This window comes from Rhopalosiphum padi, chromosome 3 (assembly GCF_020882245.1).
Source record: "Rhopalosiphum padi isolate XX-2018 chromosome 3, ASM2088224v1, whole genome shotgun sequence".
Lineage (NCBI taxonomy): Eukaryota > Metazoa > Arthropoda > Insecta > Hemiptera > Aphididae > Rhopalosiphum > Rhopalosiphum padi.
Genome location: NC_083599.1, coordinates 45,439,873 through 45,466,155, shown reverse-complemented (window position 1 = coordinate 45,466,155; position 26,283 = coordinate 45,439,873). Strand labels below are relative to the sequence as shown.

The 26,283-nt window shown below is 28.6% G+C and overlaps 2 protein-coding genes across 2 annotated transcripts; both read left to right on the top strand.

Moving 5' to 3' along the window:
• The first annotated feature begins 7,544 nt into the window (after nt 1-7,544).
• LOC132927836 (uncharacterized) lies at nt 7,545-9,685 on the top strand. The gene has a single exon (XM_060992428.1). The coding sequence runs from the start codon at nt 7,605-7,607 to the stop codon at nt 9,531-9,533; it is 1,929 nt and encodes a 642-aa protein (XP_060848411.1). The 5' UTR covers nt 7,545-7,604; the 3' UTR covers nt 9,534-9,685.
• A 10,834-nt stretch (nt 9,686-20,519) lies between these two features.
• On the top strand, nt 20,520-25,705 carry LOC132924275 (dynein regulatory complex protein 9-like; the record flags this gene model as incomplete). The annotated part of the gene is made up of 3 exons (XM_060988479.1): nt 20,520-20,989; nt 22,198-22,720; nt 25,127-25,705. Coding segments are annotated over exons 1-3 (1,572 nt in total), but the record flags the coding sequence as incomplete, so codon positions are not given.
• Between the last annotated feature and the right edge of the window lie 578 nt (nt 25,706-26,283).

Here is a 26,283-nt window from a genome sequence, read left to right as displayed (position 1 = left end):
CGACCCTATTATTTTATCCGGGCAAAAAACTCGCATCATATTAAATATTAATGACATCCGTTATTTGCTAAAGTAGCAAAACATCCGGAGAATTTTTTATCCAAAAATAATAAATATTTATAATCAGATATTTTCATTAATTCTTATTTATGAAATTATCTCATTTATTTAATTAAAATAATATTATAATAATGTATTTGTACCTACCTTACAATTTAGTATAATTAAACACATAATCTGAAATCTTAACAAAGGCTGGAACACCTATTATAAAACAAAATAAATACAGTATTCAACTACCTAGTACCTACTAATATAATACAAATATATTTTTTTAAACGTATCGTTTTGCTGATCTGTAATATGCTCGGACATAAAATCAAATAATGGATAATACATATTATTGCTATCTATATATGTATATATATTATGTGTAGTAGATGTGTTGGAAAAAACTACGTTGTTGACAAAAAAAAAAAAAAAATCTTATTGATTGTTTATTTTGTTAACCAAGATTATTTTAGTTATTTATAGTAGGTAATTAATAATTATAGTATTATACTGGTGATCAGGGTGATTAGATTTTAAATTATGTCAAAATAAAACCATTTAAGTGCCTTTTAACTGTAATTATTTCTCGTTTATGTACTTATAAGTTATAACTATAATAGGTCTATAGAGCTAATAAAAAAAAGTAATAACATATAATAATATTATGGAAAGTATTTAGTGTATATTTTTAATAACTTAAAAATAATTGTTTTATGAGGGTATTTATCAAAAAACTGAATTACACAGTATTATATGGATTCGCTATAAATTACGTTTTAATTTTAATTTTTTATGTAAGTATACCTATATATTTTACTATAAATCGCTGGCTAAATTTTTTTTATTGATATGTAAATTATGTCTAAGGATATTTTTGCAAAATTAATATTTTCCTTCCCATTTTTCAAACTTAAGACTAGCAATATAATTAAATTACTATTATTATGTTTAAAAATATTAGGTTTGTTGTTTGTGATTACAAAATGTAACACTAGCGCTGCTGTAACACTCTGAAATACGCTGCTGGTAATGATTATATGTTACAATTGTTTGTTTATATTTTTTTTATGACTATTAATATATTATACCAAATATTTATTTGGTTATTTAGGTTGTTTATTTTTTTCTTGGAATCATTAAATTTGAACATGGCATATAACCCATTTTATGTAACTTTTTATTATCTAAAAAAACTAAATTAATAATGACTTTATAGCATTAAAAGGCTTATAAACTACCCATATTATACAGTGCTACAAAATATCCAATTTTATATCATGAAGTAGGTAAGAAATTTATTAAAATAAAAAACTGTTTGCACAATTTTAATTTAATAATGTTGTATGTGGTTACTTAGATTGAAGAGAAGTTAATATAAATTTTCTCGCTTTAGTGATTATATTCACAATAAAAAATATAAATATCCCCACCCCTAAAATATCTTTGGTGCTACCTACAACAGTCACATACACCCAAATACTACATTTACGCCAGTATAGAAAAACCTAGATTGAGCGTTATACAATTAAATATCGTTAAAATACGTAATATTACAAATCAATAAATGTAGTAACAACGCAGGGAAATTTGATTTTATGTATCTGTCGTGACTCATAACTTTAGAGTGATAAAGACTACTTATAATACTTATCTATAATCACATCTAACTTAGTTGTAGATAATTTTTATTACCTAAATACGGCTATAACCGAATAAGCCATTTTCTTAAATCATTATAGAATGTAGATAATGTACCCTTGTAAAAACATACAAATAAATATTCAAAAAAATATTGCTGATAATCAAGTATTTTTACTATCAGAAAATATTTTAACATCTACATAGGGAGTCAAGTTTTTATCTCGCCACAAACGTTGAAAATATAACCTGGGTGGTCAATCTACCTGTGGCGGATTGGGTACGTAGCTTGGTGTAATTCGATTTAAGTGTAGCTTGTTTTGAGGGCAGTAACTGCTGTGACTTCATTATAGATAGGCTTAAACTACTATAGGTAGCTTTATGGTTATTAATGCAAAAATCTTACAATTTATTAATGCAAATATAATGAGTTCAATTCACATTAAAATAGAAACAAATTACATTAAACATATATTGATTTCAGTTACCATAGGTTTTCAAAAATATATAATTCATTAATTTTTAAAATAAATTTTTATCGATTTTTTAAATTTCAGTTATTGCGTTAAACTGTGAAATACTAAAACGGTAGGATATTGATGAATTTTAACTCAAAATAATTCCCAGGGTTTCTAGTGGGCTTAAACATGTACGTATTTGTCAATCGTGTATACGATATATTATATAGTATATAAAGGTGCTGCATTCCTGTATACGAATTTACCTATATGTAGGCATGTATAATATATATGTATGATGACATAATATAAATGGTATATACGCGAATATTGCTTACGATAGTAGTAGGTACACACACACACCACAACACCACACATATACACATATATCGGACGAGCCATTAACGCGTTATCTACGTATGTACGATATTATACATAGCTATCTATATGTTATATTATTAATATTAAATTTAAAATTATTATATAATAACGCATCGCACGCGAAGAAATATCCAACAGAACTCGTCACCATATAATTGGGAGTCGGGACGATGCGAGGTAAGCGTTTATATCGATGACACGCTGCACGTGTGCGAAATTTATTATATCATTTTATACCTATATATATGTGTGTGTGTAAAATATATAAAAGTGTTAACAGTATAATATTGATCAACGAGACTGTATCGCGCATATTCGACCGAAAATGATGGGAACTGATTTACATACATGTCGTATTGTCGAGCTGGGCGCTTACTCGTAATTATTATAAATATTTTTTTAAGTCCTTTAAATACGAGTTTGTATTTTTTTTATCGCAAAAAGTTATATGTACATGCAGATGTTGACCTGAGAAAAAGACCGTCTATAATTATACATATATTATAGGTACCTACTGCAGTGTATATCATATACAAAACTTTCGTGGAAATACCAATGTTTAAATTCATAAATTATATAATATGCACAGGTATATTGTACAAAATGTATACGTTTATACGAACTGTACATGAACGAAAAAAAAACTGCATATCGATAAGAATGTACTTTTTTTATTTAAAGCTAAATACCGATAATCTTTTTTTTTTAGCCCAAATGGGTAAATAATTCCCGTAAATTATTATGTTAATATTTTACAATGTATAGTATATGATTTTAGCTATAAAATGTATACTATTGAGGTGGTGATTACTATTATTATTTAATCATAAATTATAAATTATAATTATTTAATTAATACTTGTGTAGTTGTGTATAATACGTTTTATAAAAAGTAATATTCAAATCTAATTTTACTTACTATATTTATAAATATTAATTTTATATAAAAGTACCAACAGGCAACAATTAATTAGCACCGTAATAGAATCTTATAGTTGTATTTAATAGATAACGGTAGTTCTTAAAAATATTTAGGTTTCGTACTTTTGGATAGGAAAACCATGGCCGCACTATACTATTACCTATGTAGGTTAAATTAATAAATCATATATAACTGCGACTAATATAGGCTATATGATATATAGAGCTATAAATTGTCGAAATATTTTGATCAGAAAATCATTTTAATGAATGCATTAATAGAAACTCTACAATAATGTTGAGTGAAAAACGAATCCCTATCCTGAGGATTGTTATATTGATTCGATTATAAACTTTAATGCGTCGGCGTATAGATAATATAAAAATTTGAAATATTATATACATATACAAATTCGGTTAAAGCAACCTGAGTTTATCCTTATGGAATGATGTGATACTGTGATTGAAAGGATCGTCTACACAATATAAATACGCAATAGTTCTATATATAATATAATATGAAAACAAACATTAAACGTGGATTAAGTCCCATTATTTGATGGATTTAATTTTTTTTTATAAAAGTATTATATTGATTATGGAGGTATACGCCTAGAGTGTATGTTGTGTAAAATATATAGATACATTTTGACTTTTGTTTATCTCTGTGAATAAAAATATTCGATTTCATCACTGCCGCTATTTAAAAACGGGTTGTTTTTTGTGATTTAAAAATCACTGTATAACACGTATACAATCTATATCATAGCATGCAAAGCACCGAATTTCCACGCACTCACATCCTATACGTGAAATTCTATTAAAACGATAAATGAAATTCCAGCAGTTTTCGAGTGTCACTATTTACAATAATATAATATAATACGATGCGTGAATCTATTTAGGTAAATACACCAAACACACATATATCACAGCTGTATGTATGGCATGTACGAGTATATTTTTACATTGCGAGCGATGGTAAAATATCTTATGAATTTATATTATATATTTTATAATATTAGGTATGCATATCATATTATAATTTGTATAATACTCAGGGTCGTTCTCAGGATTTGCTAGGTATAGTGCAAAATATATTGCGAAATCTACTGTACATTTATGTTTACAAGTGTATTTCAAATATCTGTACCAATTTTTTTTCTACTCATATTAATTATTGATTCCAAACTAAAGAATCTTCAAAAACACTGTTCATCTTTTAACAAAAGCAAGAAAAAAAAGTTAGGCCCTAGCCCCCTCCCTCCCAACAAGGACGACCCTAAATATAATATAAACTTATACGATATATGGATGCACAGTTCTCTCACACGCGTTGTTATAATTATATTATAATGTCTATGTAGGCAATAAATAACGTTGCAAATTTACGACAGACTCGCACACAGACAATCTATTCATATAATATGTACTTAAAACTTAATAGTGCGGGCGTCGTTGTAGCGGTGGCAGACTCTCGGGACGACGATACGCGAGCGGGACTTACAATAGCCGAGGAAAGTGGTGGCGTACACGTAGATACACACACACACACATACACATAGGGCTAGGTTATATATGTGTGTATGTGTGTGTGTATACAATATGCAGAAGAGGGGAGGGCGTGTTTGGGATGGCCCACGCGCAGTATATATCGCGGCGAAACGGGCACTCCTGCGCCTCCCCACTCGCGCCGTCTAGGGGGTCATACCTCCCGTTCGCGCCATAACACCTCACCCGAGCTGCCGACCACCCTCTATAGCTGTATTGCTCTCACACCCTTCGTCGCCACTCCTATATCGCTGTCTACCACCCCTTCGCTTACGTCGACCGAGCGCGAATATTACGCACGTCGACACGGCATTCTTTACCGCCGCCGCCAACCGTTGTATATATGTGTGTATTATATATACCATCATCATCATCATTCGTCCCGCGCGCGCGTAATCCGACCCGCCCAAGGGTGTCATTCTACCTGTTCGTCTTTATTGTCTAACGAGCTCCCTTATATATATAAGTTACTGTGCTTTTCGATGTCTCTTAACGCCCCCTCCCCTCACCGCTCCGACCCCGCGACCAAGACCTCCACCTACCTTTGCGCCACAGTTCCTACCTACATACCTACTATATACCACTATATCCAACTATACTATGTATAGAACCACCGTCGTTCTGTTCCACCCCGTCACCGCACTCAAAGCCTTTTCCTCTCTGTCACTGTCTCCATCTAACTATATCGTTCTTAGTGTACACGCACCCCATTATCGGATCAACGCTACTACCACCGTCACCCTCATCGCTGTCGCATCTCCGCGTGCGTACATGGCAACTCCGCGCAGCTAACTTCCAATTATTATTCGTGTTTCGTTTTTACGACGACATTCTCTTTTATTTTCCTCCTCGTTCGTTTCTATCCATCACTTCGCCGTTCCATCCTTGTTTTTTCCGCAGTCCGTTCCGTCCCCCCTCGAGCATTACGTATATTGTTATAAAACGACGATGCACGTCTACAATATTATATTTGTCCGTAGAAGAGGTTCGAGAAAATAAAGAGAAAAAAATGAAAAAGAAATAAAAAAAGTTAGTACCATGCCAATAGAAAACAAGCGTTTCCACGAATCTATATGACGACGGTTTTCTCGACTGTCCTTACACGTCACGCATTATTACAGGTACCTTTGTAATACATTTATTTAAACCAGCTGCTGTGTATGTTTAGAAGTAGAACATAATAAAATAAAATATTGTTTTATATGGTCACACTTTATTATTCGTTTGACGCGTTTCTTTTGACGCGTTTCTTTTTCGGGATTTTCCCGAGTGCGTCTTGAAATTACCTTTTTTTAATTAACACCCGAGTGCGTCCTCCCAAACAAGGTTGTATTTTTGACCTAGCCTTAGTGTGTCCTAGTTCATTTAGAATTATCCAGGGTGCACCACGAGAAAGTTACAAAATTGTTGGCACAATTTCATCGTCTTACATAATTTTTTAATATTTTATAAAATCTTAATTTATACCCGTCAATAATTTTTATTTGCTTACCGTATTCATTTACCAACAGTTATCCGACAAGGAAATCTTTCAAATTCTGATTATATTATATTATTTAATATTACGGCACTACTTCGCATGTAAGTTCACTAGCACTTATTGGTCGTAACTGAGTAAGTTATAGTCGTGCTAAATTATTATTAAAGTTAAAATTAAATGCAATTTTCCCATTGTTTCAGTGCTTTATATTGGGTTTAATATAATTTGTCGATAAGACTGCGGATGCACTCGGGCTATAAAAAAGGTAAAAATTAAAAACGGGACACACTCAGGAATCTCCTCTTTTTTGACTGTCGTTTTCTTTAGAGTTGTGACCTACGTAAGGCAACTAAACAATAATTTAATATAATAATATATAATATTAATAATTAATAAAATATAATATAATATAATTATTTTACATAATATTTTGTAAAAAACACATAAACTTAGATATGTTTATAGTTAGGGTGACCATACGTCCCGTATTATACGGGATTGTCCCGTTTTTCCACTTTGTGTCCCGTTGTCCCGACAAAAGTTATACGGGACGCATTTTGTCCCGTATTTTCAAGTAGGTCCCGTATTATTCCCGTTTTTCTCTTTATTGTTAATTTATAATTTTATAATTTTTTTTTTTTTTATTCTACGATATTTTTGTATCACAATATTCAATAAAACATCTAATCTATACTTATCAGAATTATTTTTAGATTCTTGTCTTAACAATAAATTATTATAATTGCTGCGAGTTGAAAATAGAGAACTAATAATGTCACATTATTATCGACACGTTAAACCGACGATTATAAATACTAATGATATAACGATAACGTACAAAATGTTATTAATATTATTATATTGATGTGTGACGTCGTCTACTAAATAAGTACAATTCCATTCACCACAACCAGTTTGTTGTCAAATATAATGTCTATTTTTATTTTATAATATCTATGTAAAATTATAAATATAATTTGTTATTAATATTTATACGTGAGTGTCGAGTTCACGATGACATTCACAGTGTAGTCGTAGTCGTAGTGACGTATTGATGTGTCACGTGTAGTTTATTAAGCTTATTTAAAATTCAGTGTACCATAATACCTAATTTGTTTTTTAAAATGCCCAAAAGACGGTGCGTTTTTACTCCACAATTAAAATTAGAATTTCCTTTTTTACAAGATGCTGACGAAGTAGGAAAAATATTTTGTACCATATGTAAGTCAGTGTTTTCTATAGAACATGGTGGACGTTCAGACATAACACAACATGTTACAAAAGTAAAAAAACATTTACTGGCATTATCAGCTGCATCAAAACACGAAAAGGTAACTTCTTTTTTTTTAAAAAATGATCCGAGTGGGTCCACTGACGAAAGTAGACGTACTGCAGCACAAGAAGGGATATTCGCATTTCATACCGTGATACACAATCACTCATTTCGATCAATGGACTGCACATCATCTCTTTTAAAACAAATGTATAATAAAAAATTTACATGTGCGAGAACTAAGGCTGAATCGATTGTTTTAAATGTGTTAGCTCCTTTCGCCATGCAACAAATTTATAAGGAAATAGAAAATATAAATTTTGCTACAATTATGATAGATACTTCTAACCATAAGAACCTAAAAATCGTACCAATTTTAATACGTTATTTCAAACCAAATTCGGGAATACAAATCAAAGTTTTTGAAGTAACAAATTTAAAAGGAGAAACAGCAAATATTTTATCAACTTATATAATTGAAAGTTTAAAAAAGCATAAGTTGTCAGATAAAATTGTTGCATTTTCTGGAGATAATTGCAATACTAACTTTGGAGGTGTTTTAAGAAAAGGATCAAATAATGTTTTTTCAATTTTAAATAACAATTTAAAAACGAATATTTTTGGAGTAGGTTGCGCTGCTCATATTTTGCACAACGCTATGCAATCAAGTGCTGATGTGTTACCTATTGATGTAGAAATCATAGTTAACAAAATTTTTCAATTTTTTCATATCTATACAGTTCGAGTTGAACATTTGAAAGAGTTTTGTGAATATGCAAATGTTGAATATAAAAATATTCTTGGAAGTGTAAAAACTCGTTGGTTATCCTTATTACCTGCAATAACAAGAATTATTGATATTTACCCGGGCTTAAAATCATACTTCGAGAAACAGGAAAAGTGTCCTACAATATTAAAATCGTTTTTTAACGATCCTATGTCTATAGTGTGGTTTCATTTTTTACAAAGCCAATTAAAGGTTGTCTGTGATACTGTAACTAAAATAGAAGGAGATAAAATATCAGCCTGTGAAGTTGCAGAGGAATTAGAAATTTTAGTTGGAAAAATAAAAAATAGAAAACATCTAAACTTCCTTACAACAAATATTTTATCGCTTTTAAATGATTTAAAAAACAATAATATGTATAATGAAAGCTCATTCAAAAAAAGTACTGATCTATTTTATAATACTTTTTTATCTTACGTAGAAAAATGGGGTTGCCACTTTGACCAGTTGAAAATATTTCATTGGGTCCAACTAATAAACTGTCCTACTTGGGAAAATGTTCAAAAATGTATTAAATTTCTTATGGAAAACAACCGAAATAATTCTAACATAAAATTAGATGAAGATAATTTATTTGATGAATTCAGTCATGTAGAACAAATTTTTAAATCACGAATTCATGAATGGCAAAAAAATTCCGCTAAAGTAGAAGTTAAGTGGTGTGAAATATTTGAATACACTAAAGCTCATAACATTGATACAACTAACATATCAAAAATCGTAGAATATTCTTTGGCAATTCCTGGTACAAATGCTGCAGTAGAACGGATTTTTTCAACCATTAATGTGTTGTGGACAGATGAAAAAAATCGATTTTTGGTTGAAACTATCAAATCAATTATAATCGTAAAAACACACTTTAAAAACTTATCTTGTAATGAGTTTTATAATATTCTATTAAAAGAAACTAGGTTACTTGATGAAATCGGTTCAGCACAAAAGTATACAAAAACATCAAAAGAAGAAATTTACATGCCATCGTCATCAAAATAATTTTTTTTTGGACTTTTGTGTACATATTATACTTATTAATATTTTATTTGTATTTAAAAACTATTATACAACATACATTTAATTTGTTTTTTTTATATTAATATATTTAGTTAAAATTAGAATTTCCTTTTTTTTTTTTTTTTAGTTAAGTAACTAAAGTGTCCCGTATTTTTATTTTATTTTTATGGTCACCCTATTATAGTATAACGTTCACTATTCATATGCGTATACCTATATATTTAATAGCACATTTGAGAAAAGTAATTCGGTATACGTATTAGGTATATATTATTTTTTGAAAAAAAAAAATTCTTTTTATACATAATTTATTCTATAAATATAAGATTAGTATACACTATACAGGTATATTTCAATTTTTATCTATGTGATTTTATTTACATATTTTAAAAACATTTTTGGACTATAATGGTTGTATGATACTTTGATGAGGTCATTTTAAAATTATCTTTGAACGTACGGGGAAAGTTATCAAGCACGATGATCACACATACATCGCTCATTAAAGTATTTGAAACGCGATAATTATTTATCTTTATATATTTATATATAATATAATATATATATACCTATTACCTATGTATAAAAAATGTTTTTATTAGTCCATTATCCAGACAAAAACAAATCGATAATTTCAACGAAAAGAAACTTCAAAGCGTTGGAAATGTTTCATTGTAAATACAATACACCTGTATAAGTGCTCCACTTAATTTAAAAACAAAAAATAAATATCATAAAATGATTGATATCATATTGTGATACAAATATGTAAAAATATCATAAAACTGTTAATATTTCAATTTCGATAGAAATAAAATAAACTAAATTTTATATTTGGTATAATGCTGATTGTCTAAAAACGGTCTATAATATTAATCTAAAATGAAGAATAAATATCTCTTTACGCTTTTATTTGATGTTAATAATATACCAAAAAATGTAAATCTGCTTTGTGCTCTTGGATTATTGTTAATACATTTACAGACAATAATAAAATAAATTTAAATTTAACGTAAAATAATTATTTGTAAGATTTCTTGTATCTCAGATGTACCTACTACCTACGCAATTGATTTATCAAACATTTTCTGATAGTTTCTTTTTAAACATTAAAAATGCATTTAAAATTTTTGCTGCATTGCGATATTAGATAATCATCTCTGTAATTACATTTTTTTTTTTGAAAAAAAAATAAACTCAGTTTAGTGCCACACATGTTGCTGAATATTATCTTTTTTTCAAATGCAATATTGGAAATAAAATTGTCCGATAACAAAGTTAACAATAAAAAAAGCTGTACAAATTATTAACGGTTAAAGAAATTAAAAACCAACGAAATAAATTGATACCAAAGCAAATGATGAAAAACATATTTTGAATAAGCACTTATAAAAAAAAAAAATACGTAATATGCAATAATATTATTTCATTTAAATGTTATAAAATGATTTAAGATTTTATTATATTTTAATAAAATATAATATGTAGGTATATTGTAGAGTAAAATATAATTTATATGACAGAAATTCCGTGTGTATAGACTTTCTTTCATCCTCTATCTTTATTTGTGCTATTATTTTAATGAACAATATTTAGTCTGTTGCAGACAGATATCAATATTTTAGTGTGCTTTTCAAACTTAGTATTAAGTTAACAATACTTTTATGTAAAACAGACAATTTTAAATCTAATAAAACCAATAAAAAGAAAGTTTTTTAAGGATACATATTTTATATTGCAAACAATGAAGATATAAATTATTTTACTTGAAAATGTTCCACGAACAATACAGATAAATTATCTGAGATAATTACCCTATAGAATACTATATCGTATTTTAAAATTAGTATTTTGAAAACTGATCCTTCCATGACAACAAAACATATTTGAATATATTTTAATATATTTTGGTTCTTTTAAGAATCTTTTGTTGTTTTTTCATTGATGTAATTATAGTTTGTTCGTTTTTCCTTATTCTTATTTTTCTTGGTGTTTTTTCGGGATTTTGCGCAAACATACACACACACACAGACTTTACCTAATCTGTATTTTATTGATTATTTACTGCTCGGAAATATAAGGTTTAATAAATATAAATATAACATAATAGTAGGTAGGTATACAGTATACACACAACACACACACACGATACACATGACGCATTTAAAAAACAAGAGTACGTTTAATAAAAAATCAATAGCAATAAATATTGCTTCTTATTATATTGTAATTTAAAAATTCTATAGATAGGTACCTACTATTATTTAATTTAAAAATATGGTCAAACGATTTTATTTATGTTCTACCTAATATAATTTTCATAAATATTACGTAAACTTCATTGAACATTAGTTTTTAAATTGTTTGTATTTAAATATTATTACAGTTTTTTTACAATTTATTTATATACATTTTTAGTTTTTAAGAACACGTTTTAAAAGTTTTTTATAGTCAAATAGCTTATTGTTTATTCATTTAAGTTTAATGTCTCTTAAATTACATACATAATACATATACCTGGATTTGAACATAAAATTAATTAATTAAATAACTTTCTTATAAATAAATAATGTTTAAAGATTAACTCGCTGTTTTATGGAGTGTAGTTAATAAACAATTTTGCTAAAGGCTGTTGCAAAAATCCTCATATAGATATAATACATTACTAAGTATTCTCGAAAAGTTAAGAAAAATAATTGTGAATATATGTTTTTGATACTATATATAGTATACATAATTTAAACGTTTTATTAGAAAACAATTTTGTGGATATGAATTATAGTAGTCACCGTTTATTTTTGAAGTCAGTTTGACGTCAATATATTAACAATAACCTACATATTCACGGAAAAAAATTAATAAAAAAACAGCTGCTGCGGCGCTTCTTATCATCGTGGGATTTGCAATATATCAACTCATCAGGTCACTGGTAATTTTAAAAGTTTAATGCACGAGAACAAAATTAATAATAGTATAAAAAAAAAATAAAGACGAGATAAATTTCGCTTGTTTGAATTTTTTTGTCGTCATTTGCACATCGTAATAGCATTCTTGTAAAAATGTCATACTCATTTTGCCACGCTATGGTTTTTATAGATCAGCCTAATTTTTGTTCATGGGGTTTCGTAGTATTTTGTTTCTATAGTTTGTTTAATAGTAGAAAAGGTGGCGAACGTTTAATATTTAAACTCATCATAATCGTTTTGATAATAAATAGCGACACCTCCATTCTTCATCAATTTATAGACTATTCTAATCTTTGGGTATGAGGACAGTTAACTTAATGCATTTAGACATTATTAAGTTCGATTAAAATTATTTTAAATCACTAATAGTGTACCTATATACAAAATTATATTTTGAATACTTGAGCGATTATGTATTTATGTATATTATGTATATTATCATTTATATCATTATGATTATACTTCTAAAAATATTTTCGATATTTTAAAAGTTTGAATTGGCAAGGTTGTCAAAAATTATCTTAGTTATTGCTTAAAAAAGTTGCAATTTTTATTATTCATGTGTAGTTAAAATAATTAGTTTTATTTTATTTTAAACTGCATGTTTTTTTATAATTTCGAATTTGTAGAGCATATTTTTCAAATTTTTAGTACACGAGTGTATGCTTATTCAACAGTATTTTAGTGCATCAAATTAACAACTCAGCATTTTAAAACATATGATATTTGTATATTATATTATTCGTGACGAACACCGCGATTTTAATGCTGAATGTACCGCAATAATTTAGTATAATTTGATGTTGAGGGTCGCATAATAACAATAGTACGTACACAATAGTATGTACATGCGCGTACATTGTTGACGAATACATTAAGCACACAATTATTATTTACTCGTCCTGTGAAAAATCGATACGGATAACGTGTACTATGTGGTGTACTTACACATCATACGTGTAATAAAAATTATATACTCGGGTTTTTGTCATAGCAGGGTTAAAATCTTTAACCATCATCACGATATTTCATTTTTATTCGCGCGCAGCAGTAATTGGCAAGTTTGCGAAAAATAATAATAAAAAAAAAAACGGTCCCTTCAATGCGGTGTAATGTATAGATATAATAATAATAATATGGTGTAACGTGATTGATGACTGTGCATTATTGTATCTGTTGGGAGCCAATTAGGTCCCCGTTCGGTTCATATCACACTGCGCAGAGTAGTCGGCTAATTAAACTCGACGACAGTGTATATAATAATAATTTCGGCCGATTACTATTATCATTATATATATTGTCACCGTGTAATAACAATATGTTTTGCTCGCCACCGGTGCAGTAGTGTGTGTGTGTGTGTGCGTGTGTGTGTGTGTATATATGAATCAACGGATTTCCTATATAGTGGGGTTCGGCTGTAGCGCTGTGTTTATGTACTATAATACTCGTATACACTGCGGAGACCGGCGCGGCTGCAGCGCGGGAGTTGACGAAAACGCACAACGGCCACTTATATAAGTACGGGCTGTATAAAGCACCGGCTACACATCATATTATAATATTATATCGACCCTTTTATTCGGTTCGATTGCGCGACGACGCGCGGGGGCCTCAATCGAAACGCGGCGGAATCCCGGTAATCCGACTCTCAAAGGACATAATATGTACCTACCTCTATAATGTACCAAAAAACAATTCGCGAAATTTAAATCACCGTAGTTTTTGCTTTTGTAGGAACCTCCATACATATATTGTACTGTATGTACGCGTTATACAAACTATTTCGAATCAATGTGCTGCACGTCATCGTATATATATATGTATAATAATGTAATATGTTAAGCGCAAGTAGGTACCTCGTGCACATACAATAATATAATATACGGCAAATAGCGTGGTAGGTAACTCGAAGAACACATTATATACATAGGTACTCACTTGAATATATTGAATGTGCTTTATTCGCATTAATACACTAGACGTTAAACACGCCTGCAAGTCATCCGATTTGAAGTACCTATATATTATATATTACTTTAGAGATTCACACAATACATCTATGTAATAAAGTAAGTTCATATCAGCGCGAAACATATTTGTCAAATATTATGTTAAATTAACAAACTGTGGCTTGTAAATTTATCAGAAATTTTGTTAGTTCTATTGTATCAACGGTTTTCAATAACCAGCTCCAAATTAATTTATCAATTTATCATACTTTCTTCCGATATTAATCAGTTTTGCATATCATAATATTATATATTATTATGATAATGTGATTAGTAACCTACTTATATATTATATTTTTTTGAGATTATTTAATTTAGATTCAACAAATATTCCTCAGTCATTTATTCCTTTAATAAAATAAATGTATTCGTATTTTGGTTTTTGGAAATTTTAAGTAGGTTGTATGTACCTAATTTATGGATTATTATTTTTAATTATTTAGATTTTTTATACTATTCAAAAAGTATTCTTCGGCGATACAAACTTTCTTCATTTTATTGAGAACCAACTAACAAACTAGTTTATTATAGATTGATAAGCAGCTGAATTTATTGAAAACGTCGATGTATCGTTAAAACAAAATTTTACAAGTACCTATATATATAGCCGCTATAGATAGTTCCTAAATTATTTAAATGTATAGTTAAGATAATTGTTCTTGCTTAACACAAATATAAAATTATTTAATATTGAATCTAGTATATATTTTATACTATCGGGAATTTTTTTTAAAATTGTAAAATATTGATAGATTAATAATATAATAAAATTATTATTAATAATTTTTAATAATAAAAAAAAAAATATATTTTTCAATTATATTATCTTGGATCTAAAATCTATAGTCAATAAAACTACTTGTAAGAATTTAAATTTACCTATTTACATACAAATACTAGTACGATAGTACATATAGCAATACTATTACTTGTACATTATGTTATGTCATTATATTTTATTTTATGTAATTGGAATTTTTTTTCAGTGAACAAATAAATAAATCATATTTTTCAAAAAATCCACTCGCTTAAAAATTTATAAATAAAAAGGTGATTCTCGTTTGAAAAAAAAAGATGTCAGTATTACTACAGATAACTTGTTACTTATTTAAAAATTGAAAATTTAGACCACAAATATACTTAAATATTCCACAAATCAGAGTGTATAAATAAGTTTAAATTACCTAAAGAAACAATTATTGTGAATAATGAGCAATGAGCATGCATGGTGAACCACCCTGTATATGTATTTTTATAGTCAGAGGAGTCAACTATCAAGTATAGTGTAAATGCCCCACAGTATTTTAATTGACTGGAAGGGTGAGTGTCCCGTGTAAATGTCATTGCAGTGATTAAGGGGTTTGTTTTCTCTACAATTATTAATTTCATTAAAAAAAAATATATATATTCAAGTGTAATAACTAATAAGTACCTATACTTCACAATACGCATAGTAACATATTATTGGGGTGGCTCGGTAACTATAATTTTAGCTACTTCAGTGGCTCAAACATATATTCACGCCACTTCTGCGGGTATTACACTTTCATCTGGTGTGGAATTTCACGAATCTGCACTATTCATCCATTAAACGTTTTCAATGAGCTATGCATTATTATTATATGGATTAAACAGACTCGATGATTATTAAAATGTATTTCGTGTACAACTTCTGAAGTTTACATGAAAATGCTGTTTAATATTTAATAAGTGATAATATGCAAGAAATTATGCAAATAAAAATTACTTATATTTGAATATTGAACAATTTTTGTACAAAAAAACTTTAAAAGCAACTCTTTGTGATGATTTTTATATCCTACAAATACTTATTTAGGATATCCATAACAATAATAAGTAATTCCATAGTCTGCAAGTAGCAATTTTTAAATCACTTTTTAAATTGTAAATTGTAACCGCCAATATATATATATACAGGGTTTAACAGGACTATTTAACAAATATAGTAACATTTGTAATGGAAATTTGTCAAATAGTCTTGTTACACCTTACATACATATACATTGGTTATATTTGTAAATGCTGTACCTATCTTGATTGATAAGAAACATTTTAAGTTAGAATGAGCCGAATAATAATTTTGCTCGGCGCTAAAGCATCTTTTAACTAAATTTATTTGCGATTCAACAAACTGTTGTCATACACACACATGAGATTAAATGCCGGTACAATACGACATATTATAATATTATAATATTATCATACAATGTAGTGCTCGTACCTACCATAATGTGTATGACCATAATCACGCTGTTCTGCAGCAGGCATCACAATGCGAATATTATGATAAACCATAAACCTGTTGACCTGCCGACAACGACGACGAACGACGACACTACGTGGGTTCCCGCGGGACATATCCCGCATCAGACAATACGCCATTTTGTCGCGATTCGTGTCATTGTGGTGGTTTGTAAACAAGCTCATTGCAAAAATAACAAAATCAGCAGTGGGTCCTCGAGCGGCAGCGGTGGTGTGAAATCTTACATACGGGACAGCTGGTGAGAGACGCGCGTACCACCTACCGCCGCCGTACAATAACGCAAAAGAAATGCGCGACGAAATTCGTCGGACGAATATTATTGTGTCCTCGCCGTGCGCGCACAGGTGCGGGACCCGTCGTTTATTATGTTTAATATAATAATAATGATATATATATATATATACATATTTTTTTGTGACGATATTTCGCTACCTTAAAATTGTGCTCGTGTGTGAATTAGATTGAGGGGGACTACGTCGGCATCCGCGTGTTGCGGTCCCTCCTGTATGAATATAGTACACTATATATATAATAATAAAATAATAATAATATAATGTATTATACTCGGTGTGTGCTGAACCAAAGAACGCTATTGTATTATTGGCACTAACCGCGGAAAAAAAAAAACGTAAATTCGCACTTGAATTTATTATTATTATATCAACTTGACATCGCGATGTAAAGGCTCATTCGTCCGTGCGAATATTATTACTACACATTATTATTATTATATTATAATATAAATGCCATAACAACAACGTTCGCCAGCATTCTTATCGTTAAACCATATAATATAGTATATATATTATGAGTACAGCTATATTATATCAAACGGATAAACGATGTCGGGTTTTCATAATATTTTATCATTATTCACTATGTATATATGTATATACATACATAGGTAAAACCATCATTGATCCAAACATGAACGCATATATAATATTATTATTATAAAATGCGCTTGGCTTACCCAGTCGAAATGGCGAGGTACCGTTATGGTAAAATGCAAAAACAGTTGTCTGGTACCCATCATGATTATATTGTGTTTTGGGAATACCTGCAACTAAACATAATAAAGACATAGATTATATAGGTGTTTTATATAACAAGAAGAAGAAGGTATTGGGGTATGGGGTGTGAGTACCACTTTTGGAAACCAAAATTGAACGTGAATGTTTATTTATAACTATCAACTTAATAGAGTTGAAACTGTTATCTACTTACCAGTTACTTGTCACATACAAACAATTGCTAAATTCGAAGAATTATATTGTAAAGTATAATATAGAATTTGCCGCAGTATATGAACATTTTTTTATATCAAATCTGTATCGAGCTTATTTTTTGTTTTATTTTTCTTATTAAAACTGAAATTATTCAATTTTATACAAGTATTTAATTAAGAATTAAGATAATACATTTTTTAATAGTTTGTAAACCTAATAAGCTGGACGTCTTAAAATGTAAAAACTATATTTCTCATACTAAATTACCATATGTATTAGTTTGCCATGATGAGTTATTTACTAATTTATAAACTTAAGAATAAACCTATAAATTATTTGAATATCAATGAATTATTTAATAGGTACCCATAGAAGAAATTCCAACAAAGTTACAATATTTATTGATTTTTCATACCTAGTATCATACCAATGCGGCAATGCCTCTTTAGAATCTTAAAATCATCAAACTTACAACAGTTACAACATCTTTTTGACTCATAAGTGATGTCAAACGAAAACGTGACGTATTTATTTACACTTTGAAAATTAGTGTACTTTTAAGATTTAAGTAGTTCTATAAGTAATAGAAATATTATACATATTATATTATAATATATATAAAACTCATACAAACAAAATATATATTTTTCACTTTAATTTTGAAAAATGTAGTTTAACTGATGATGAAGAAACTGGCAATGACGTTAAAAATTATACATTGACAGCGATGTGTAGGTGTTGTAAATATATTATATAAATACAACTGTAGTACTGCAGTATAATACAATTGCCTTAAAATTATTGATTGATAAAATAATAAATATTATTATTTATTATAATCGTACTTATTGCATTGGCAATATTGAAATATGGTTTTGGTGTAAGCACTATGTTAGACTTCAGATTAATTACTATTTGGAATTCTTGCGATATGTATATTATAATGCACGCGTGAGTGTAATTTGACGATATACTGCAATAACTGTATTGTTTAATATGAATAATGAAGAGGGTTCTTATTATATCAAATTATATAATCGTAAAATAAATTACTTTAATAGCAATATTAATATATTATAAAATACACTTAATAATATAGGCTGATAGACTATTTTATTAATTAAACTCTGTAAAACTTTCAGTTTAAAATATAAAATAAACATGTGAATACTTAAGTATTTTATTTTATTTTATTTTAATAAATATTCACTTCTATAATTGAAATAAATGTCATTTTGATGTGGACTCAAATTATTTATAAGCAAATTTATTATATTTATTATTATTAATATATTAATTAATATTCCTAGTATATTTTACGTTTAGTTTGTACAGATTTATAAAATGTTTATAAAATACTAAATAGTCAACAACACATATTTATAAAAACATAATTTATAATGTTAAAACAACAAATTTTGGATTAATAGATTCTTATTTTAATAGTGAATGATTATAGAAAATATGATTAATTGTTAAAGTAAATAATATATATTTATCATTATTTTTAAGTTATAACTTGTATAAAACCATTAATTTCAGCAAGATATTTATAATTTACATGTAATTTATTCGTGATATTAATATGACTTAGTTGTTGGCCCTATACGTATTATGTTCTAAGTATAGGTAGCTGGTATACATTGATACTATATAGGTACAAATATTTAAAAGTTGTCAATAGGTACAGTGTTGTAGTTGTTTTAAGTATTTGATAATGTAACAGTTATATAGTTGCATAAATTGATTTTTTCACATATCAAAATATAAGCATTATCTGCTATTGTGTATTCAATATTATTATAATTCAGTCATTATTAGTATTATTATTAATTATTTTATTTTCAAGATCTTTTATGGGTTTAATACAAATTAAAAAAATAACTATTAAATAAAAGGAGACAATAGGCTTGTTGTATCTGCTTCACATCTCATTTGAACTAGGTATAACTATATCAAGCCAGTACGCAAAATTTCTTCATTGAAGAGGTACTGAAAAAATAAATAATAAAAGTATTAAATTTATACTAATTGAAAAAATTGTATTTGAAAAGTGTTAAATAATTAAAATTTTTTGTTCATAAATTATACTATAAGTGCCTGCAGAAGTAATTTCTTTTTAATTCAATACAATCAATAGCTGTTAATGACCTAGATGTAAAAAGGCAATGAGGTGGGGAGGGTTAAACCCCCTTGCACGGCCTATATCACTAAGAAATTAGAAGATTCCAACTACTGCATTACATACCTCTTTTATGTATAAATTTAAATATCTGCTGCGGGAGTGTTAATTATAGTCACTTTTTACTTTTTTTTTTATAAATTGTGAAGGAACTCTATGGCAACCATCTTCACGAGTTGTTACTCACTACACCTAACTATTTACGTATTTAATTTTTAAACTATACGTTAATATTATAAAATGTGATAATATTTGGATGCATTTGTAGAACTACTGTGGAAGGTACATAATAAGTGAGATGGAGTTTCAGTTAAATCGGGAATCAGAAATTCTCAGGAATCAGAGGGAATTTCAGAAATTTCGAAATAATTTGTTAAAAGTGCACGTGAAACCTGGGAAAAACGTCGCGAAGAAATTCGAAAACTATATTGACGAAAACAAAAACGCAACGTCATCGCCTGAAGATACTGATCTAGAGGCTGCGAACACGTTGGAGGAAAATGAAGCCGCGTCAGAAACTACTCCCGTCGAAGACACAACCACCGCTGTAAATACAGACTTGGCCACCGAGGCCAAAGACAACAATAGAGAATCTCAACAAGGCGTAGTGGAGACCGTGTGGACATCAGACATGATCCAGGGCAACGTCATAGACGCTGATGATGACGATGACGACGACGACGACGATAATGATAATTATAACGATAGCCAAGATGACCACAACTACGATGAAAATACACTAGAAGAGAATGAACTGAAATGCGAGTTGTGAGTATATAACAGCACATTTTTCTATGAAATTTTCCGTAACTATTATAATATTATATAATATTGACCCAGTACAGTGACATACTTCTTGGAATTTATGAAAAGGTCAGATCTAGAAGGGAAAAAAACATATTTCACTAAAAAAACTAAAAAAAAACTAATCCAGACCATTTTTCTCTAGTGGAATATTATAAATTATCAAAATCATAAATTATCATCCTCTCTTACTAATTTGAATAGAGGTACTTATAATTTTCTGGACTGGAATATTGTTTTATACATTTCTATATGTAGAATGTAGATAAATATCTAACATGAAATAAATTAAAATTAATAATTATTGTGACAAAATAAAATATAGTTAGAAATTAATTTACTATAATAATTTAAAATTACAATAACATAAAACTAAAATATACAAATTGTAAAAATTATTATCCATACTTGAATTGTCTATATTTATTATTAACATTAGGCGAGTTATAAACAAGGTGTACTTTATATTGTTGTTTACTTGGTATTTTTAACGATCGCGGTTTAATAATATGGAATTTTGAAAAACGAAAAAAAATTGATTCTTTATTTTTAACTAGCAAAATTTTACACAGTTATTGTACTAAAAGCAAAATCAACTTTATTTTTATTATGGTACAATTATATTTTTAATGGATTTTAGTAAAGCTTTAGAACTTTTTATCCAGAAAATTTAAATGTACAAATTATTATCAATTTTAGTTCGCTTATTATTAATGGTTTTTTTTTTCGTCCGTCATTATTTTTTAGGACATTAAAAGTATTTCAATTTCAAACTTTGTGGGTGGTTTTTGGTAGAAAATTGTAACTAATTGGTATATTAAGTATTAACTAACAATAAAAATATTTTTTTTAATATATATATATTTTTTTAATATTTATTTTAATATTATTTTTTATTTCTCCATTAATACCTAATCGGTTTGATTATTTTTATTTTTGTAAATTACAAATTATTTATTTAGTTATTAATTTAAATTGATTAGGTATATAATTGTTACGCGCTAGTGAGCTATTTTGCGTATTTCGAGAGTTACTAAAGTAACACAATTCGAAGTATTAAAAATATACAAGTATAAAAAAACCAGTCAACTAGCCCCGGTCCCCCTAAATACCAACCATTGTCGAGAAAAAGTGTATAGGTGCCGACAAAACGAGCGACTGTCGGCGGAAAGTGTTTCAGATGATCTCGGTGAATACGTCGGAACGGACCTCCGGGAAACGCCATCGTTCGACTACAGCCTTGACGGCAAAGATCCGTTCGCTGAACCACGAATGATGGGCTCGTCGACCCTGACCGTCTACGAGGCGTTTGGAGCGGCGTGCGTGTTGGACTTATGGGTCAGCCGGATCGGCATGATGGACGCGTTTGACGGGACAGGAATGCTGCGCCAAGGGGACTGCTTCCGGCCTGCTACTATCGTCTCCGTCACCGACGAGGAGTCCAGCAGTGATGTTATCGAGACTACGCCGCACCGAGCAAAGGTCACCAAGTTCCTGGCGTTCGTACAGGACACGCTCCGCTTGACCATCTGCGAGCTGTGGTCGAGCGGTACGTTCAACGAGCTGCGCCTGGTCAACGAGTCGATGCTGAACGCGGTGCGCGAGGAACAGCAACTGGTGGCGGATTTGGCGTACAATCGGGATGAGTTGGACGTTCTGCGAACAACGATAAAGGAACGCAGGAAATATTTCAACGTAATTACTTATAATTTTAAATAAAATTAAAATTTTATGTAGACAATTCTAGGAAATATTCGCGTATATTATATAGATGTATATTGTATATCATATATGTATATTAGATATATTATGTACATTGCACATACGTATACTAGAAATTCTATGCAAGGTGGGGCGGAATGAGCCCCTCATTATTCAATTTTAGCCGTTCGTTTCTCGGGTAATTCGTAGGTTTTCAGTCGTCATCATGTCGTGGGCCAATATGGTTTCGTTATTCTTTTTAAAACTGTCGAGTGTATGAGTATGACGAGGAAGACATTTTACACTTAGTTTGGTAAAAAAAAAATTTAAATAAAAACGAAAGTGTTATCTCTGGTCGGAAACTCATTTTGAATTGAGTAACATATTTTTAATTTAATTTTAAAATAATCACAGGATTATTTGGTAGTAAATTTTTGAAGAATAACCGAATAAACTAAAAAAAAAAAAACCTAATATAAAATACTTTCTATTACCTATACACAACATTATTTTTTTCATGATATATGTAGGTAAGGTACCTATATATTTTTTTAAATTTATCTAGGGAATATAAAAGTCAATTATGCCACGCAAATAGACACCTACATAACCATAACCATTTTTTTTTCACTAAATTATATTTTTGACTAAGTACCCCCACAGTCCGGTAAGTAGTAATTCTGTATTTATTATCATTATTATATAGTATTTAATATTATTATAAATTATGCGTATTATCTAGCAGGAGGTTTCCATTTTCCGCCAAAATGATCCTTGTCAGTTATCACCAAGACCGTTTTCTGTCAAAGCTTGTATTCCGATTTCCGACAAAAAAAAATTAATAAATTATTTAAGATATTTTTAGAGAACCCCTGAATCTAAATCCGTCAATCAGTGATGATTAAGATGTATGCGCCTCACTTTTTTTCACATATATATATTTTATGTATATTATATATTCTATATCTTATTTTACTTCTAATTATTTTTTGTAAATATTTTAGTAGCGCATTGTTTATTGTATAGCACCTCGCCGTTTTTAGATGTATAAGTATGTATAAATTTAAAATTATTGTACATTGTTTATTATTTAGTATTATAATATGTCCACAGTTATAAATGATATCACTTCAATATTCTCCGAAATTATGGACATTTTTTTTAAATTTTTCGTTTACATTGTCCCAGACCGTGGTTTAACCGACAGGTTCAGACTGATAGCGAACAATAAACCCGTCAATTATTCGTGGATAACGCTGCAATGAAATAATAATAATAATAATAACTTGGTAGTAATCTCTATCCCCAATCTCCATCACAAGCGGCACAAGTTTACATGAGTTAAGTTAATCAAATCTGTAACTAGGTAATCATAATATTTAATCTGTAATTTTTTGGCGGAAATCGGAATATAACCTTTGGTGGAAAACAGCCATGGTGATAACGGGCGAGGATCTTTTTGGTGAAAAACGTTTACGCCCATCTAGCAAATAATACCTAAATAGAAATCATGTTGAAACAAATGCTTATCTGAAATTTTGGTGATTGGCTGTATGCAGGCCGCAGGGCAATTAATTTCTATCATAAATAAAAATGATCAAATAATTATTATCAAATTAACAAAGAAATTTACAATAATCTTTAAAAAACAAAGTACATTATACTTACACGAGTTCATGACACTTATAGATAATATTAAAATGTCGTTTTGTATTTTAAGCGGAGCGATGAATGTATTTATATTGTAATGATATGTGATATTTATTTATTTTTTCTGCTATTACCTGTTGGTCATTTAAAAATGCAGGTTCCTAGTTAATTGAATCTAGTTCAGCATAAAACTACATATAACTTTTTTATAAGTAATTAAGTTCAAGTTTTTACTATATTATAGATATCAAACGTATAATAACAATTTATTCACGAACAAATTTTGTTATTTTTATTTTATTGAAAAAATATTAATTGGGAAATATTCCAGTACCTGTTACTTAAATTATAATTTTATATACGTAATGATTTTTAAAAAATATTTGAATTAATTTTAAATTTTTTTGCTCGATGAAAAAACTTGTAAATGTAAAACAAGATTCCTCAATTTTTTTTTAATATCAACCTAAAAATTCTGAAAAATATCTTTATTATGGGCATTTCAATTTCAACTTTTGCAGTAATGAACATTAATACAAAAATAAAATATCGTACTAAATTTGCAATTATATACCAACCGATTATTTATAACTAATTAGGGGTATTTTGACGTTGATATGATAAAGTGGGGAGCAAAGAAACTTAATAACACGTGCCTTAAGACAATTATCCTATTCATTATTTAAAAAAATAAAGTTTTAAGTATTATAGTCTTAAGTTATAAATTGTATTTCATTCAATATATTTTAGACTGATAAATGGCGCATTCAATCGGATATATACAATTTGGATAAGAAGTACAAGAAAACTTTGCAACTAATAGATTTAGAAACCAAATATGTACAGGCGTGGGAAAATCAATGTTTGAACGAGAATGACGAGTTACTGAAAGAAGAAGCCAACCGTCTCCGTCAGCCGATACAACAGGATAGCACATCAATAGCGAGAAATGATGTATTCCCCAAATTAATAGCATCTATAGGCCCTATTTTAGAAAAATGGGAACGAATGTATGATATACAAGTCGGCGCTATCGATGTAGATACTTTGACTTTAGAATCCGAAGAAGAACAAATGATTGATTCAATAAAAGAAATAAATGAAGTCTGCGATTTGCTGCAAATCACAATAAATGATTTCGAAGAACGTAAACGTAAATACGAAGAGCGAATGAGGCACGAAGCTTATATTAATAAAATGGCCACCAGGATACAAGCGTTCTGGAGAGGTACAATGGTTAGGAGATTTTTGGGTCCATATAAATACCTTAGGAAACTATTCAGGAAAAAAAAATCAAAAAGAAATAAATCAAAAAAAAATAAATCGAAAAAAAAAAGATAAATCGTGTAGTATTAATTTATTATTTATTAAATTATTGTATTAATTCAAATAAAAAGTAATAAGTAATAACGTTTCCATGCTAGATTATAGTTCTAGTGAGATTTAAGAGTTTTAGAATATTATAGGTATCAACCAGCTTTGAGTAAGAGTAAAAAAAAGGAGTATTCAAAATAGATAGTAACATTTTACATGTTTATGAAATGCGCAATCGCTTAAATTTGAAAATTTTAATCTAGATTTATAAAGCATTAAGCGATGTACATTTTTTATGTACGATTTTATAGTTACAATTTTGATGACATTGGATTATTTAACTTATAATATATTACTATATTAGTTATATTAAGTTAAAACTTGAGCTACATTATAATGTACGTAAACAACATTTTTTTAAACTTTGTCGAAAAATTTTGATTTTCTATAATTTAAACTAAATTTAAACTATCACTTATACATAATGAGATTTTAAAAATATTTAAGACTATAGTTTTAAGATTTTAAATAATCATTTAGATTTTTTAATTTTTTTTTTATAATTTATGATAAAAATGTTTATGGAGAAAAAA

Excerpts from the sequence above, each read along its gene's own strand:
- LOC132927836 (XM_060992428.1), top strand. The coding sequence starts at position 7,605 with ATGCCCAAAAGACGGTGCGTTTTTACTCCACAATTAAAATTAGAATTT.